This window comes from Oncorhynchus masou, chromosome 23, assembly GCF_036934945.1.
Source record: "Oncorhynchus masou masou isolate Uvic2021 chromosome 23, UVic_Omas_1.1, whole genome shotgun sequence".
NCBI lineage: Eukaryota > Metazoa > Chordata > Actinopteri > Salmoniformes > Salmonidae > Oncorhynchus > Oncorhynchus masou.
In genome coordinates, this window is record NC_088234.1 from 56,421,234 (window position 1) to 56,438,844 (window position 17,611).

Sequence of the window (17,611 nt, forward strand, 5' to 3'; positions counted from 1 at the left end):
GAACGCAAAATAAAGAATGTGTATAGAGATTTAAATTGCGTTTTAAACCGTAGGGGGTGGAAGGTGTAATGTGGTTACATAAAAGCCCTTAGAAATTGCTCCCTCGCCCCTAATCCGCTATTCATGTTCCACTGTCCTGCGGCTGAATAGGCGAAACACTTGTGGCTTTCATTGAAAATAGCGCGCGCGTGGAACCTGTTAATTGGAAAAAAATATATATAGCCAAACATTAAAAGGATTGGCATATCTTCGTAGTATTTATTCCTATCACGTTGCAGCGTCAAATCGGCGGTGTGCTATGCGCTCGTGACGATTTGCTGACGCGCTTTTAGCCCCCCTCCCCCGAAGAGTGAAGCTGCGAGAGAGCAAAGAGGCTGGGAACCGGTCACTCTCTCTCTCGCTTTCTTCACCGAATGTGAAGGAAGGCAAGTCCTGCGGCAAAAATCAGCGAAATTCCACCGATTCCAGGAGAGGCATCCCAGCTCTGTTGCAGAAATGGAGGTTCCAAACTTGGGACACAACCTAACTAGCCCGATGAGTCCGTGTGAGGGCATGATCAAGAACCTCAGCTTGGATGCGATACAGTTATGCGAACGAGAGGGTAAGCGCAAAATAAATGTAGTTTATGCGTTGTAATTCCAATGATCACCCCCATCCCTTTCCACAAATTTCATTCTGTGTACATTAGAAGATTCCCTGACATCAGATAATGAAAGATGATAGCCACCTATAGTAGTGCCACAATGTATATATAGGTGTCCAAGAAGTGCATAACGCTTCTGTTTGGCCCTTATTGTATGATGAAAATGTAACAATATGGGCATGTTTACAGTTTATCTGGATTGGATGGAGACCGGTGCGCTGCTGCATCAGCGGCATAGCCGAGGGCGTCAATGCACAGCTTTTTCTTCACATAACCTACCCTATCTATGGAGCTTATGCATTTAGGTTTTCACAACGAAACGAAATTGTCATATCAGAAAAATGCTAGGAAAGCAATTTGGCGCAACGTGGGGTTTCACCATTTCAGAACCATGGACGTGGACAGCATTCGGCAAAGAGCTTTTACACAGGTTCCAATGGATATAGACTAAGATAAGGATATTCTTGCCTGGAACAGCTCTGAACAAAGCTTCAAATTACAAATATATAGTCTATATTGAAGTAGCCTACAGTTAGAGCTGTTTTCATTTCAGAAACCACATCCACAAGCCCAATACAAGGATAGCTTTGAATTGCATTATTTAACAGGCTCTGACTAAGAAAAGCTACATGATTTGATGATTCAGCTGGTTGAGAAGACAACTATTTACATATGCTACAGAGGCATCGCTTTACAATGGCTCAAACACTATGGTCTGATCATTAAAAGGCTTTGTTGAAGTTCACATTTCGATACCAGGCCTATTAATTGTAGCTTAATATGACAATTTTATGTGAACATTTCAATACTGGATGTCAAATGCATGATGTAGCCTAGGACCTACGCCTACTAGGCTTATATGTTACCAGGATGGATTTTTATTTTTGCAACATTGAGATCATTTGGAGAAATACATGCAGATGGAGGCCAGCTGTTGCTAGGCCTAGCCTAGTCTACGTTTCTCTAAGTGTAGGCCTATATCCTACCATGGCTGATTTGAATGGAAAAAATAGCAAGTCATGATCACTGGAAGACTGGGCTCAAAGATGGCTGCACCCATAGAAAGGAGTGTGCAGACAGAGATGGAGCATCCACACCCTTCACTCTAATTCCTTAGATCATTTTACAACAGAGTGAGAAGGAACATGGACAAATCCATTTGTTCCATAATATGCTAGATGACACATACTCAATGCATTCATTGCATTACAAGACAATAATAACAAGACAACTATAAGGTATGGCCTAGTCACAGAAATACTAAAGATGTGTTTTTAGAAAGATCTTGGTAGTGAGCATCTTAAACTGAGCTTTTGATTTGTACATAGGGGGGTGTTGTCTAGGGCCTGTGTAGTCAATGGTGGACTTCACAAGACCACACAAGCAGGGCAGTTAGACCCTGCCAGCATCCTTTGGACTGGTTCATTATCTCATCTGCTGCTTAGTGGGATGCAGTTGATATCCTCTTATACAACTCTGGCCTGATTTAAAAGCTGTAATTTTAGTAATGGTAAACGCTGGACTTTCTGAGGGACGTAGTTGTTGGTGCCAGCTCTGTTCTTTGTACTTGTATTGGCCCCTCTGCAGCAAACTAGCACTCTCCTATTTGTCAGGCAATACTGGGTAAATAGTGGCTAAGTGTCCTTGAGCTGCCCATTGTTTATAGTACAATAGCACAACAATCTCTGTCATTACTTTACAGATCCTGAGGGGAAATGACAGGGTTATAATCAGGCGTCTGCATCCGTTACACAACATTGTCATTTTAGTATGAAGCTCTTTTCCCAAGACAGGTTAATTCTTCACTGGCTTTGATGATGCTTGATATAGCCTACATCAGCATCATGGGTTTGTGTTTTTCAACACTCCTATTTCCATGTAGATTTCAATATCTCTGATCCAGGGTTATTGATAATAGGGTCAATGCCATGATAACAATAAAACCATACCTACTAGACAGACCATATAAACATGAAAGCAGTTTAAACCATGGTTTTAGAATAAATCAGGTGTAGGACAGGATGATCTCCTGAAAAAGCATTCTCATTAACATCACAGACAGCTTTGAGGTCTTATACCTCAACATCACATGTAGTTTATTCTGCTTTGACAGACTAAAGCTTGAAGCAAGTTGTTTTGATGGGTTAGTATCATTTTAAATCTTCATGGTTGTGTTTTCCTGTCATTTTCTTAGGCTTATTCAAATGTAGGGACTGTGTCCAAGCTTTTAAGAACGGTTTGCCTTATACAAATACAATACATTCAGTTCTCTTGGAAATGTTCCCCAATGTATTTATAAAACATTACATTTCATATTTATTTTAGTGCTGCAAACCTGTCAAATTATCCAGCATATGATCAATATTTAATCGTCAACACAAACGTGAGGAATCCCAAATATATATATATATATATATATATATATATATATATATATATACACCCCTTCAAGTTAGTGGATTCTGCTATTCTGCTATTTCAGCCACACCCATTGCTGACAGGTGAATAAGATCGAGCACACAGCCATACAATCTCCATAGACAAACATTGGCAGTAGAATGGCCTTACTGAAGAGCTCAGTGGCCTTCAACGTAGTACCATCATAGGATGCCACCTTTCCAACAAGTCAGTTAATCAAATTTCTGCTCTGCTCGAGCTGCCTCTGGCAACTGTAAGTGCTGTTAGGGTGAAGTGGAAACGTCTAGTAGCAACAACGGCTTAGCCGCGAAGTGTTAGGCCACACAAGCTCACAGGACGGCAGAGTGCTGAAGCGCGTAGTGTGTAAAAATCTTCTGTCCTCGGTTGCAACACTCGCTAACGAGTTCCAAACTTCCTCTGGAGGCAACGTCATGTCAAGAACTGTTCATCGGGAGCTTAATGTAATGGGTTTCCATGGCCGAGCAGCCGCACACAAGCCTAAGATCATCATGCGCAATGCCAAGCGTTTGCTGGAGTGGTGTAAAACTCACCGCCATTGGACTCTGGAGCAGTGGAAACACGTTCTTTGGAGTGATGAATCACACTTCACTATCTGGCAGTCAAACTTAGGAATATGGGTTTGGCAAATGCCAGAAGAACGCTACCTGCCCAAATGCATAGTGCCAACTGTAAAGTTTGGTGGAGGAGGAATAATGGTCTGGGGCTGCTTTTCATGGTTTGGGCTAGGCCCCTTAGCTCCAGTGAAGGGAAATCTTAACGCTACAGCATACAATGATATTCTAGATGATTCTGTGTTTCCACTTGGTGGCAACAGTTTCGGGAAGGCCCTTTCCTGTTTCAGCATGACAATGCCTCTGTGCACAAAGCGAGGTCAATACAGAAATGGTTTGTCGAGATCGTTGTGGAAAAACTTGACTGACCTGCACAGAGCCCTGATCTCAACCCCATCAAACACCTTTGGGATGAATTGGAACGCAGACTGTGAGCCAGGACTAATCACCCAACATCAGTGCCCGACCTCACTAACGCTCTTGTGGCTGAATGGAAGCAAGTCCCTGCAGCAATGTTCCAACATCTAATGGAAAGCCTTCCCAGATGAGTGGAGGCTGTTATAGCAGAAAAGGGGGGGGGGGGACCAACTCCATGATTTTGGAATGAGATGTTCATCGAGCAGGCGTCCACATACTTTTGGCAATGTAGTGTATGTGAGAAGGTGCACGTAACTGAGCCTTTCTCCTCTGTCTCAAGAGGAGCTCTGAGAACTGCATAGAGAAATAAAACAACTGGAACTGACATCATCATCAGAAGGAGCCGTTATATATTGTTAAAAAGTCAAACATCCATTTTGAATGCTGTATAAGAAATTCAGGCCCACTTGTCTACTAAATCAAATGTGTGCCAACCAGGTCTAATCTCAATATAAATGTATTCCGTCTATGTCCAGTGGTCACCAATTCAGTAAGTTACCATGATGGATGGGTGACATTAATTTAACCAAGTAGCTGTGTCTGTTCTCTAAGAGACCTCCCAACCGCCATCCCCCCATTCCAGCTGTGACACCATCATAGCTAGCCTCACTGTCAGACACTGGCCGTGTATGTGTGAGTTGAGCCTACCATCTGTCTTTCAGCAGCACCAACTAAATGAACAGTAGCCATAAGACCCCTCCCCAAGAGCCCAATATTACCAAACATTATCTCAGGCCTGATGCCATTTGTTTTTCTAAAATATACTAACAACACTAAACAAGAGGCTTAGACTCAAATCCCCTAAAAGCCAGTGGAAACCATGGAGAAACCTTTAAGAGAGAAATCCAGGAACTGAAAGGGGAAATGGAGTCATACTCTTGATACCATACCAGTGGTGTTTACAAATCAGAATAAAGATTTGTTATGATTTATTGTCCTGGCACTCTGACAACTCATCTGAGTAAGCAGGCATGAGAGCACATATTTTGTGTGGACAGTTGCCTTGCCGTGTCTGGCAGTAGCCTTGTTTACACATTGCACCAAAATGTGGGTTTGTGATCTGCTCAAACCGAACAAAGTTAGTCAATGTTAAAATGTGTCTCTTATCCATCCACTGTGTGGCCAGATTTCCTGGTGCAGTCCTGTATGCAAATGTTTTTTTTGTTTACCCCTTTTTCTCCCCAATTTCGTGGTATCCAATTGTTGTAGTAGCTACTATCTAGTCTCATCGCTACAACTTCCGTACGGGCTTGGGAGAGACGAAGGTTGAAAGTCATGCGTCCTCCGATACACAACCCAACCAGCCGTACTGCTTCTTAACACAGCGCGCAACCAACCTGGAAGCCAGCTGCACCAATGTGTTGGGGGGTACACTGTGCACCTGATGAGACAAGGACATCCCTACCGACCAAGCCCTCCCTAACCCGTACGCCGCTAGGCCAATTGTGCGTCGCCCCTCCCGGTCGTGGCCGGTTACGAGTCCCTGGGCGCGAACCCAGGGACTCTGATGGCACAGCTGGCGCTGCAGTACGGCGCCCTTAACCACTGCGCCACCCGGGAGGCCCTGTATGCAAATTATTTGACTGATATTCTTTCAGAATAATATTAATGTAATATGTATTTATTTTATGGCATTTTATTGATGCCATAAGTCAATGGTGCTACCTGTCAATTATTTTAGAGGCCGGTATAATGATAATTTAAATGGTTTGACTATCAAGATCTGTTTACACTTGATTGATATCCAGATACAATCGGTGCCTGACTACCTCCGGAGGTACACAATGTGTATTTTAATCATCTACACCTGTATCAAAATGTGGGCACAATCAGAATGTGCACAAGATCAGGACAAAGAAAGCATGTTAGCACTAGGTGTAAACGGGGCTTATTACACTGCTGCTGCTCTCCACCTCATCCAGACCAGACACTGCACTTCCAGCTCTCTGGGGATTTAACCCTTTGCTGTGAACAGATTGTGTAACCTAGTTGGGGGGACAAAATTATGTTGGAATTGAAATGGTTATTTAGGTAAAAGGGTCTTGATAAAAATGATAAATGACGTATATCAACAATGCTATGTAAACAGTTCCATAAAATATTGATTTTTACACCAAAGTATTCTGTTGAGGGATTTAACATAATTTCCTCTCACTCTGGTTAAACATGCTAATTCTATGCAAATTAAACACAATGACTCACCTCTTCATCCTCCCCTAAGAGGCCTTTTGGCTTTAATGAATTTGCTAGAACAGCTGGGTATATTTAGAGCTGAATTATTATATATATTTTTTAATTTAGTCATTCACTCCGCATTCTTACTCATTGTTTTCTGTTTTTGTCTCTATTTGATTGTTTTCTTTGTTGCTCAATTATCCTGTGATTTGATTAGAGTAACACACAGTATCTGTATGGAGCCATATGACCAGAACTTTGTGTTTGCTTTTAGTAGGATGCTATCGCTTTCACTGTCAGCCTGTGCTATCTTGCCAGTGTATTTTGAAAGTCTTGCACTGAATCGTACTTGGTGTTTATAGTGTTGTGTTGGAGTCTTTTAGCGTGATAATGAACCAAAAATAAATGGTCTGTCTAGACATTACCTCTGGATTTCCAACCACCTATAATGTTTCGACTGACTTCATGGTAGTGGATGCTGCTGAGGGGAGGATGGCTCATAATAATGGCTGGAGTGGAGCGAATGGAATAGCTTCAAACAGATGGCAACCACGTGTTTGATGTATTTGATACTGTGAGGGAAAGTGTTGTCTGAAGAAATAGCATTGAATTGTACACAGCATCTCCTCACATTCTATCTTGGTTTGTGTAGGTGACTGTGACATCCTTCTCAGACCAATTGTCAGGACACCCAGAACACTGTTCTGGGAACCAAAAGGAGTATCTCAGTTTCAAGGCCCCAGTTGAGAGATGAAGCCTCGTCAGTCACTTGCAGGAACCAACATTAATAATGAATAATGTAAATCATGCTTATATGAATTGTTTGTGTAGCAGTAATAAAGGACTGAGAGGGAACATCCTTGTCAGAGTTTTCATCAAGTTAGGATTGAGTTTGTGAACATCTCCGGCCGTAATAAAGATTGATTCATTTACATTGAGTTTGAGTCCTTAGTGGTGAATTTCCATGACAATACCATTCCACCTATTCTGCACCAGCCATTACCACGAGCCCAGCCTCCCCAATTAAGGTGCCACCAACCTCCTGTGATTTATAGCCAATGGGTCATGTCGTCAATCAGGAAAACTCCTCGCCCAAATCACAAGACAAGCCATGTATAGACAGTGGGGAGAACAAGTATTTGATAACCTGCAAAATCGGCAGTGTTTCCCACTTACAAAGCATGTAGAGGTCTGTAATTTTTTTAATCATAGGTACACTTCAACTGCGAGAGACGGAATCTAAAACAAAAATCCAGAAAAATCACTGTATGATGTTTAAGTAATTAATTTGCATTTTATTGCATGACATAAGTATTTGATACATCAGAAAAGCAGAACTTAATATTTGGTACAGAAACCTTTGTTTGCAATTACAGAGATCATACGTTTCATGTAGTTCTTGACCAGGTTTGCACACACTGCAGCAGGGATTTTGGCCCACTCCTCCATACAGACCTTCTCCAGATCCTTCAGGTTTCGGGGCGGTCACTGGGCAATACAGACTTTCAGCTCCCTCCAAAGATTTTCTATTGGGTTCAGGTCTGGAGACTGGCTAGGCCACTCCAGGACCTTGAGATGCTTCTTACGGAGCCACTCCTTAGTTGCCCTGGCTGTGTGTTTCGGGTCGTTGTCATGCTGGAAGACCCAGCCACGACCCATCTTCAATGCTCTTACTGAGGGAAGGAGGTTGTTGGCCAAGATCTCACGATACATGGCCCCATCCATCCTCCCCTCAATACTGTGCAGTCGTCCTGTCCCCTTTTCAGAAAAGCATCCCCAAAGAATGATGTTCCCACCTCCATGCTTCACGGTTGTTATGGTGTTCTTGGGGTTGTACTCATCCTTCTTATTCCTCCAAACACGGCGAATGGAGTTCAGACCAAAAGCCTCTATTTCTGTCTCATCAGACCACATGACCTTCTCCCATTCCTCCTCTGGATCATCCAGATGGTCATTGGCAAACTTCAGACGGGCCTGGACATGCGCTGGCTTGAGCAGGGGGACCTTGCGTGCACTGCAGGGTTTGAATCCATGAAGGCGTAGTGTGTTACTAATGGTTTTCTTTGAGACTGTGGTCCCAGCTCTCTTCGGGTCATTGACCAGGTCCTGCCGTGTAGTTCTGGGCTGATCCCTCACCTTCCTCATGATCATTGATGCCCCACGAGGTGAGATCTTGCATGGAGCCCCAGCCCGAGGGTGATTGACCGTCATCTTGAACTTCTTCCATTTTCTAATAATTGCGCCAACAGTTGTTGCCTTCTCACCAAGCTGCTTGCCTATTGTCCTGTAGTCCATCCCAGCCTTGTGCAGGTCTACAATTTTATCTCTGATGTCCTTATACCCTCTCTGGTCTTGGCCATTGTGGAGAGGTTGGAGTCTGTTTGATTGAGTGTGTGGACAGGTGTCTTTTATACAGGTAACGAGTTCAAACATGTGCAGTTAATACAAGTAATGAGTGGAGAACAGGAGGGCTGTGAGAACAGGAGGGCTGTGAGAGCCGGAATTCTTACTGGTTGATAGGTGAATACTTGTTCTCCCCACTGTATGTTAAGTAGGTTGGTATTGATTGTTGATTTTGTTTAACTTCACCATAATCGCTCAAATTAAAGAGCAGTACTCAATTAGTTTCATTTGACAAGGTTAAAGTAAAGGACACATTTTCAGCAAACTGTGATTCTTGGCCATGCTTCCTGGCCTTCCATGGAACTGGTGAGATTGTGAGCCATGGATTCAATGAATTAAATGCAACCTGCTATACCAATGTTCATGTATTTATTTACAAACCTCTGTCTTATTTACAGAGCAGACAGATTGTATTCTGAAAGCTACTGCATAAAGACGGCAATGCGAATTTCATTGAAACCTGCATCATGCCAATGTTTCTATTTCAAAATGTGGCAAAGTGATAAACACCCTGTTGCACCTGTGGGATTGTGTGAATAAGCTTGCAATCTGCTGGTGACATAACTGTGAGCTGTGTCTTCACAGACCAGACAGCTGGCTGGCTTAGAGCCTTCAGTGTGACAAGACTCATTTATAATCCTCTGAAATGATGGACCAATATATTGCATGCCATTTCAGAAATGGAAATAATGTATACACTATGTCGCTCCTTGTCTCCCCACCAGGCATAATTCTCTTTTCCACGGATTCCTTTCTCTTGGGTTTGATGAGCTATTGAGCTGTCTGAGTTATGCTGCATTGGTAAATGCCTTTTTAATGACCCAACACCGAACATCATTATGCTCACTATGTGAGCTCACCATTCGTCTGGCAGTCAGGGCTAGTTTGGGAAATTCCAGACCTAGGGTGTATGCTGGAACATTAATACATTGTGGGAGGCAACCTGTCCATCTGAGAGGCTACGTCACAGCCTCCATTACCTAATAGGCATATTGATTCCAATGACCTCCAAGCCTGTCGAACGGAACAGGCCTTAAACACAAATTGTCTGTGACCATTGCTTGATGTTAATTATGGGAGCCAGCTAGTTCTAGGCCTCAGGCTAGGATCACCATCACACTAGGTTAGCTTGGGAGAACACCTATAATTCTCAACTACAGCAGTCCTGCCTGACGCAGATACAGTACCACAAGGCCTGGGCCAAACGGGCGACAGCTACATCAACGCAAGACAAGCGTTCTATCATTCATACAGTATAGTAAAATGATAACAAAATAATGAATGTTGAATCAATTAGGTAATGCTCGACTATGTTTTATTAGAACATTAAAGGGTAGGTAGGATGAGTTTTTACTCAAAGTAACAGCGTAGTGTGGTCAAAGACTTAGTTACTTAGTTGTAGTCACAGTGTGGTTACCGACAGTGGGGAGAACAAGTATTTGATACACTGCCGATTTTGCAGGTTTTCCCACTTACAAAGCATGTAGAGGTCTGTAATTTTTATCATAAGTACACTTCAACTGTGAGAGACAGAATCTAAAACAAAAATCCAGAAAATCACATTGTATTATTTTTAAGTAATTAATTTGCATTTTATTGCATGACGTAAGTATTTGATCACCTACCAACCAGTAAGAATTCCGGCTCTCACAGACCTGTTAGTTTTTCTTTAAGAAGCCCTCATGTTCTCCACTCATGTATTAACTGCACCTGTTTGAACTGTTACCTGTATAAAAGACACCTGTCCACACACTCCAACCTCTACACAATGGCTAAGACCAGACAGCTGTGTAAGGATATCAGGGATAAAATTGTAGACCTGCACAAGGCTGGCCATTAGGCAAGCAGCTTGGTGAGAAAGCAACAACTGTTGGCGCAATTATTAGAAAATGGAAGAAGTTCAAGATGACGGTCTATCACCCTCGGTCTGGGGCTCCATGCAAGATCTCACCTCGTGGGGCATCAATGATCATGACGAAGGTGAGGGATCAGCCCAGAATTACACGGCAGGACCTGGTCAATGACCTGAAGAGAGCTGGGACCACAGTCTCAAAGAAAACCATTAGTAACACACTACGCCGTCATGGATTAAAATCCTGCAGCGCACACAAGGTCCCCCCGCTCAAGCCAGCGCATGTCCAGGCCCGTCTGAAGTTTGCCAATGACCATCTGGATGATCCAGCCAGGGCAAGTAAGGAGTGGCTCTGTAAGAAACATCTCAAGGTCCTGGAGTGGCCTAGCCAGTCTCCAGACCTGAACCCAATAGAAAATCTTTAGAGGGAGCTGAAAGTCCGTATTGCCCAGCGACAGCCCCGAAACCTGAAGGATCTGGAGAAGGTCTGTATGGAGGAGTGGGCCAAAATCCCTGCTGCAGTGTGTGCAAACCTGGTCAAAACTACAGGAAACGTATGATCTCTGTACCAAATATTAAGTTCTGCTTTTCTGATGTATCAAATACTTGTCATGCAATAAAATGCAAATTAATTACTTAAAAATCATACAATGTGATTTTCTGGATTTTTTTTAGATTCTGTCTCTCACAGTTGAAGTGTACCTATGATTAAAAATTACAGACCTCTACATGCTTTGTAAGAAGGAAAATCAGCAGCGTATCAAATACTTGTTCTCCCCACAGTATAACCACACCGTATAATAGTTATGTTTTGGGATTTAGAAATATTTATTCATATATATATATATATATAACATCAATTCAAACATAATTGAGCAAACTTTTTCAGATGAATAGTGAACACAGTTCTTCACAGTAGTGGAACTTGGTGGGATCTGCAGAACCAAGGGATGTTTCACTTGCCGCTCTCTTCCTCTCTGATTCTGTTGGGTTAAATGCGGAAGACACATTTCAGTTGTACAACTGACTAGGTATCCCCCTTTCCCTTTCTGCCACTGGAAGAAGAGCACTACCCACCACTGTTGCTCCACCTTCATTCTATGGATGGATGTTGCTGTTTTTTACTTTTTCAATCAAACCTGAAATGTAGAAACATTCAGATACTAAGCAACAGGAAAAGACAGGAAATGAGAAATTACAGTTGTGTATTATTTGACAGATGTGCTCACACCATGATTTATCCTCCCTCTTCAGGAGGCTGATGACCCACAGCAGCAGGGGAGGATGTGTCTTGGGTATTCAACAGCGCCAAGTAGTGCGACTGGTGGCCAGTGGCATGACGCGACAGGAAATACATATTGCCCCTGATCAGACAGTGAGAGACACATGGAAGATGGGAATTATACGAGTAATGCCTCTACCTGATGTATAGACAGAGCATGCTGCTGATCACAATACAAATGTTATATAGACCTACATGTACATTTTCTTTACTTTAGCTAGCTATGGATTAGGTGCCCCAACCACAGATCGCAGCAGCTGTTCCCTCGCTGCCCCAAAGCCAAATGGATTTCATAAAGCCCTTTTTACATCAGTGGTTGTCACAACGTGCTTTACAGATACCCAGCCTAAAAGTCTGCTGGAACTGTGTATCAATGTCTTTAAAAAGTAGTCTCATACAGTCGACTTTGGAGGTCCAGCTCTCTGTCTTTACCTTCTTTGATTTTAGTCATGTGTTTTGTTAGCTCAATTTATTTCATGCCACAACCTTGCTAGCTGCGGGGTAAATTACTGCACTTCTGACAAACGTAAATAGCACATTTGTTACTTTAACTATTGTTAGTAGGCCTACCCGTGCACTGCTTTGATGGCACATGGCTAGCTAACAAGCTCGACCTTGTTACATTTTTACATAGAGGTAAAACGATGAAAGTTTATAGTCCGTTAGTGGGACTATAAAAACTAGCTAGCTACGTGTAAATGCTGCTGGGTAGTTATTTCGTATGTTTACTTAACTTCCTTACATCCGGACTGGAGCAGATAGCTAGCTAGCTGCCCAACTTGGCTTGGCCTGCCGCCTGCATTGCTTCATTGGTTTGTGTGGAAACAGGTAAAAATAGGATGGAAGATTAGATTATTGTTCTTGCATTCTAGCTAGCTAGCTGACTGTCATAGTTTGGAGGACAAATGTTCATACGAAATCCATCACATTTCCATGTTGGGGGATGGGCATATCCTGCCAATTGTTACAAGTATAACGTTAGGCCTATACTTAGCTGTACATTTTCATTTGAATTAAACCAATGGACTCACCTTTACATTGACTGGGATTATGATATTCTAGGCCGAGTGGGATTACATGGGTTGAATTGTGTTTACATTTCTAGAGGCTGTTTATAATGAGTGACGTTCTGTTGGACTGTATAGTGTAGTCACAGAACGGTTCGTTACCAGTAGCTTTGGTGTGGTGAATCTAGGTCCAGGACTGAGCAGACTGCAGCCCCACAGGAGGGCTTTTTGGAGAGGAAGGCAGAAGGAGCTGGTGCTGCTGAGTCAAACACGGTCTGTGTTAGACCTTCTCTGTGCAAAAAGGAGGTCTTTAATCCCATCATCACCTGACCCTCTCCTCCTGCTTCCATTTATCCCTCTTTCTCAGGGGAGAGGGCCAGACAAAGTAAAGAACCTCCACAGACTGTGAAGATGGATCACATCAAAAGGATCATGCATTTAGGCCTATTTGTCAGGAGGATATAGCCTACGTAATGCAATGGTTGACTAGTTGGTACCCATTTAGTTTAGTAAATGTACAATAATTCAATATTGCTCAGCAAGTACCTACCTACTGGTATCAGCTTCTTTAGAAACAAAGGTATAATATTTTACAGAGCTGTGTGTGTCCCTTTAGTTGGACATAATTTGCCACACCTTTTGAGTAATTTAGCACAGCATTATCACAGTTTAGTCATAGTAGGCCTAGACCTAATTCTGTGTGATTAGATCGCCATAGGCTAACGAAAGCAGTTTGTAATGCTGTTATGTGGGCAAACGTGGGCAAAAGCCAGGCTTACATTTGACATTTTAGTCATTTAGCAGACACCCTTATTCAGAGTGACTTACAGTTAGTGCATTCATCTTAAGATAGCTATGGGAGACAACCGTTATCACAGTCGTAGTACCATGCCAGTGTCAGTGTAATTCCTCTATTTGCAGGTTAATGAGGTGGGATTAGTGTAAACAGCTGAATAGCTAAATCGGCATTCTGGCACAGTGGCTTGGGCTGTGTGGGATGGGTGCTAAACAGCCATCCAAAATCTGGTTGGGTTTTACTCTGTGCTTTGCTGTTGGCCAACACTTCATTTTCTCAAACCAGTGGTCAGTTTTTGCAGATATCCTAGTGGTTATAGACGTTTGTTTAGCACAGAGCAAAATACCTGTTTTGAAAAATGCCCCTTGACAGAAACCCATTTTTGTATGCCTAGTTTAATAACCTCAGTATGAATGATATGGTTTATATGTTTTTAAAAACTCCATATGAACCAATTTGTGGAGATACTCAATTATCACTTTGCCTCAAAACTCATGGTCTGAGATAGGCGTTCCATGGTCTGCTTCTTTTCCCATTGATAAATGATGCATTACCCCAGAATTCCACATTCTTGCTCCTGTATTTAGTTCCTGTATTCAGAGCTTGCACAGAAAACAAATTGTTGCCATGCCTTGAGTAGGTGTTTTAGTGTGTAGTGGATTCTCATGGCCATGTTACAAAGCTCTTATTCACTTTTGGTGTATAAGGCTATTTGTATTCCTGTGCGTCTTTGTGTGTGTGTTATGACATTTTCATTAACACGTAGACATTCTGTAGCACCAAAAGGTGTCTAAACATGCATTTAGTGAGGAAATGGTGAATTTGTCCTTGCTACACACAACTGTTCAAAATAGGGAGTATTGGACTAGATACAGAGGAAAATGGTCTGACAAACCCTGAACAAAAGGCTTATCAGAGCAATCTTCTATCTACTTTCATTTTCTTTGTGTGTGACAAAAGAAAAATGTCCTCCATGAAAGAGAAAAGCGAGGCTTTATTAAGAGATCCATCTGTGTTGGGTTGAGTCACTATAATCATCAGCGTTTGAAATATTTAATACCGTATGTGCTTGTAATCTGAGGGGATTGCAGCGTTGCCATGACAACAGATACATGGTGGAGCTCCCGCTCTTTGGTAAATGCTCCACAGCACAGAGTCAGCTGAGTGGTGGAAGTGTTCCCTGTAGGGGTTTGTAGGCCCCCTCTTATGTATTAGATGTCTCAAATTAAAAAAACGTCAGTAGTTCTCTAAATTGTAAAATATCATTGAGACATTTCTCATCTCCTTAAGCATTAAAGCCCAACCAATCCCTTTGTCCCTGTGCCACAGGCAATAAATCACAGGACAGCGGCATCGTAGAGATGGAGGAGCTCCCTGTCCCTCAGAACATCAAGATCAGCAACATCACATGTGACTCCTTCAAGATTTGTTGGGACATGGAGCCCCGAGTCAAGGAACGTATCACTCACTACTTCATCGACCTCAACAAGAAAGAGAACAAGAACTCCAACAAGTTCAAACACAAGGTAAACTATTAACACGCACACAACAACAACTAGGCTATTTCAAAGGAAGAACACACAGTTTATAAACAATCAAATGTATTTAATAAAGCCTATTTTACATCAGCAGTGGGCACAAAGTTATTAAGATACCCAGCCTAAACCCCCAAAGTGCAAGCAATGCAGAAGAACAGAGGCTAGAAAAAACTCCCTAGAGCCTGAAGTTGTCTATAAAATAGTTTATACATGATAAGGCCAGTTGTTTAGTTTGAGCTATAACACAAACCAGTATGTAGCCACATTGTAACCTTTATACCCCAAACAAGTACTGTAACAGGCGTAATGAGTATATCTTAAATAATTCATCACCCCCCACAATATTTTTTTGCTTAACTAACAATCGCACTTTACTTTTTTCCAGCTTGTTATCTCTGACTTTGCTGATAGCTCCTTTAAAGTGGGAAAATGTACTTGCTATTTTAAGATGAATGTACTAAGGCGCTCTGGATAAGAGCATCTGCTAAATTACTCAAATCAAAATGTAAACAAAGGGTAGATAACCTTTTACCAGAGCTCAGAAGCAGAACTGACACTCCCACACTCTAACACTAGGGAACCTTTTGTATTCTAACAGATTAAGCCCTGAGCATGAATGATATCACACAGCGCGAGCAGAGACTAATTGCACAAATATGGCTGCTGTTTCAGCCTTGCATCTAATGCATCTAATGTAACATTTTTGCAGATCTATTTCATCAGTCTCCCATTCACATGAACCCCCCCTCCCCCCCAAAGGAAGTGGTTTTCTTCCCATTCTCTGTGTGAATATACATAGATAGAATGCATTTATTTTCATTACAGCACACAGGGCTAATGTTGTGCATTAATGTACTGCTGTTGTCGCTACACAAGGCTGGTGTAATATTGCAGGGCGGGCCCAATCTATGTCCTGCTAATGCATAGAGACAGGAAGTGCTAGGCTCCATGGCATACATTAAATCAATATTGAGGAGATGGGGGAAGGGGAACGCCACAGGAGTCTATACATGTTGTTCATGCAGCTTAAATGTCAAATTCAGCCGTTTTTTTCTCAATATCAAATAATTTCTCGGTAACAATGAAGTACCTTATTGTGATTGTTTTCAATTAAAATGGTCAAAAATAAACAAATAAACTGCATAGCAAAGAGCAATTTCTCAAGCAAGAATTCTTCTGGGACTATCTGGGCGTTGTCTGACTGAGGAGGGGTAAACTGAAAACTAGCTGTTATTGGCAGAGCGGTTTGGAACTCTTTCTTATTCGTCTATTAACTAATTTACCACCTGGTGATGTCACCAGACAGGCCAAAACTTTATCTCACAAAAACAGGCAGACATTTCAGGTAGTCTTTTCAAACAGCTCTTACAGTAAAAGGGTAATATCATAATTTTCACAGTATTATTCCAACCTAATAGTGTGGAAATATATATAAAACAGAAAATTCATGTTTTTGACTGCACTGGGCCTTTAACACTAAGCATTGTATTTATGCTGATTTAGTGTTTTGGTCTGTGTGTGGCATTAAAATATACTGTATCAATAGTGAGGAGGCCACTACTGATATGTTGCTTTTGCAGCTGAACGGTGAATAATGTGTTTATTCAGAGTTTGTGTTTTGTATGTAGAGTTGTAAACTTTGTGTATGTTGAGTTTAAGCTCTGTCTGCCGGTGTCCCTGTCCAGGATGTCCCCACCAAACTGGTGGCAAAGGCAGTGCCTCTGCCCATGACGGTGAGGGGTCACTGGTTCCTCAGCCCGCGTACGGAGTACACCGTGGCCGTCCAGACTGCCTCCAAACAGAGTGACGGAGACTACGCCGTGTCAGAGTGGAGCGAGATCATCGACTTCACCACCGCCGGTAAGGCAGGGGGCAGAAGAGGGACAGGGGAAACAAAGCATTTATTTTATGGCCTATCCCTAAAACCTTCTATCTTTATTTGATATAGGCCTACATGCTGTTTTCTCTCATTAATGGCTAATCCTAACCCCTGTTTCCAGATTATTCCACGGTGCATCTAACCCAGCTGCTGGAAAAGGCTGAGGTCATCGCAGGCAGGATGCTGCGCTTCTCTGTGTTCTACAGGAATCAAAACAAAGAGTACTTTGACCAGGCCAGGTACGTACGAACGTCTGCACAGCTGCCCTAACAGCCAGCACAGTTTTATTCTGACGCCATGATTCAGTATGTAAAAAAGGGTTAATACGGGGAAATCACGTAATATAGAGATACATGACCCTTTGCTGTACCTCCTTCCCTTGTAACTGAAATCGTCATAGGCTTTTCTCAAAGCTCAAAGGCAGTGGTCCAGATGGTATGGCTTAATGCTTTAAAAAAATATATACTCAGATAGTATAGGCTGTGCATGTGTAGGTCTAGTTCTGTATTGGGGGAGTTAGTCTAAGCTCAACAGAAAGGTATTATTGCAAAGAACTGCCTCCAATCCATAAAATAACTCTGCTTACATTGCATCATTCAAAAAGTTAAGTATCTGGGTTAGCAGATTAT

At 42.3% G+C, this 17,611-nt stretch overlaps 1 protein-coding gene across 7 annotated transcripts in view; it reads left to right on the plus strand.

The window, feature by feature from the left end:
* Positions 1 to 17,611, plus strand: part of LOC135511089 (phytanoyl-CoA hydroxylase-interacting protein-like) — a 24,132-nt gene continuing 6,521 nt past the window's right edge. For all 7 annotated transcript variants that reach the window (XR_010451208.1, XR_010451204.1, XR_010451205.1 and 4 more), the window contains exons 1-4: positions 1 to 601; positions 14,895 to 15,091; positions 16,789 to 16,963; positions 17,104 to 17,221. Coding sequence is in view for 1 of the 7 variants with exons in the window: in XM_064932611.1 (XP_064788683.1) it covers positions 496 to 601; positions 14,895 to 15,091; positions 16,789 to 16,963; positions 17,104 to 17,221 (596 nt within the window). In the remaining 6 variants the exon portion in view is untranslated. The remainder of the gene's footprint in view (positions 602 to 14,894; positions 15,092 to 16,788; positions 16,964 to 17,103; positions 17,222 to 17,611) is intronic.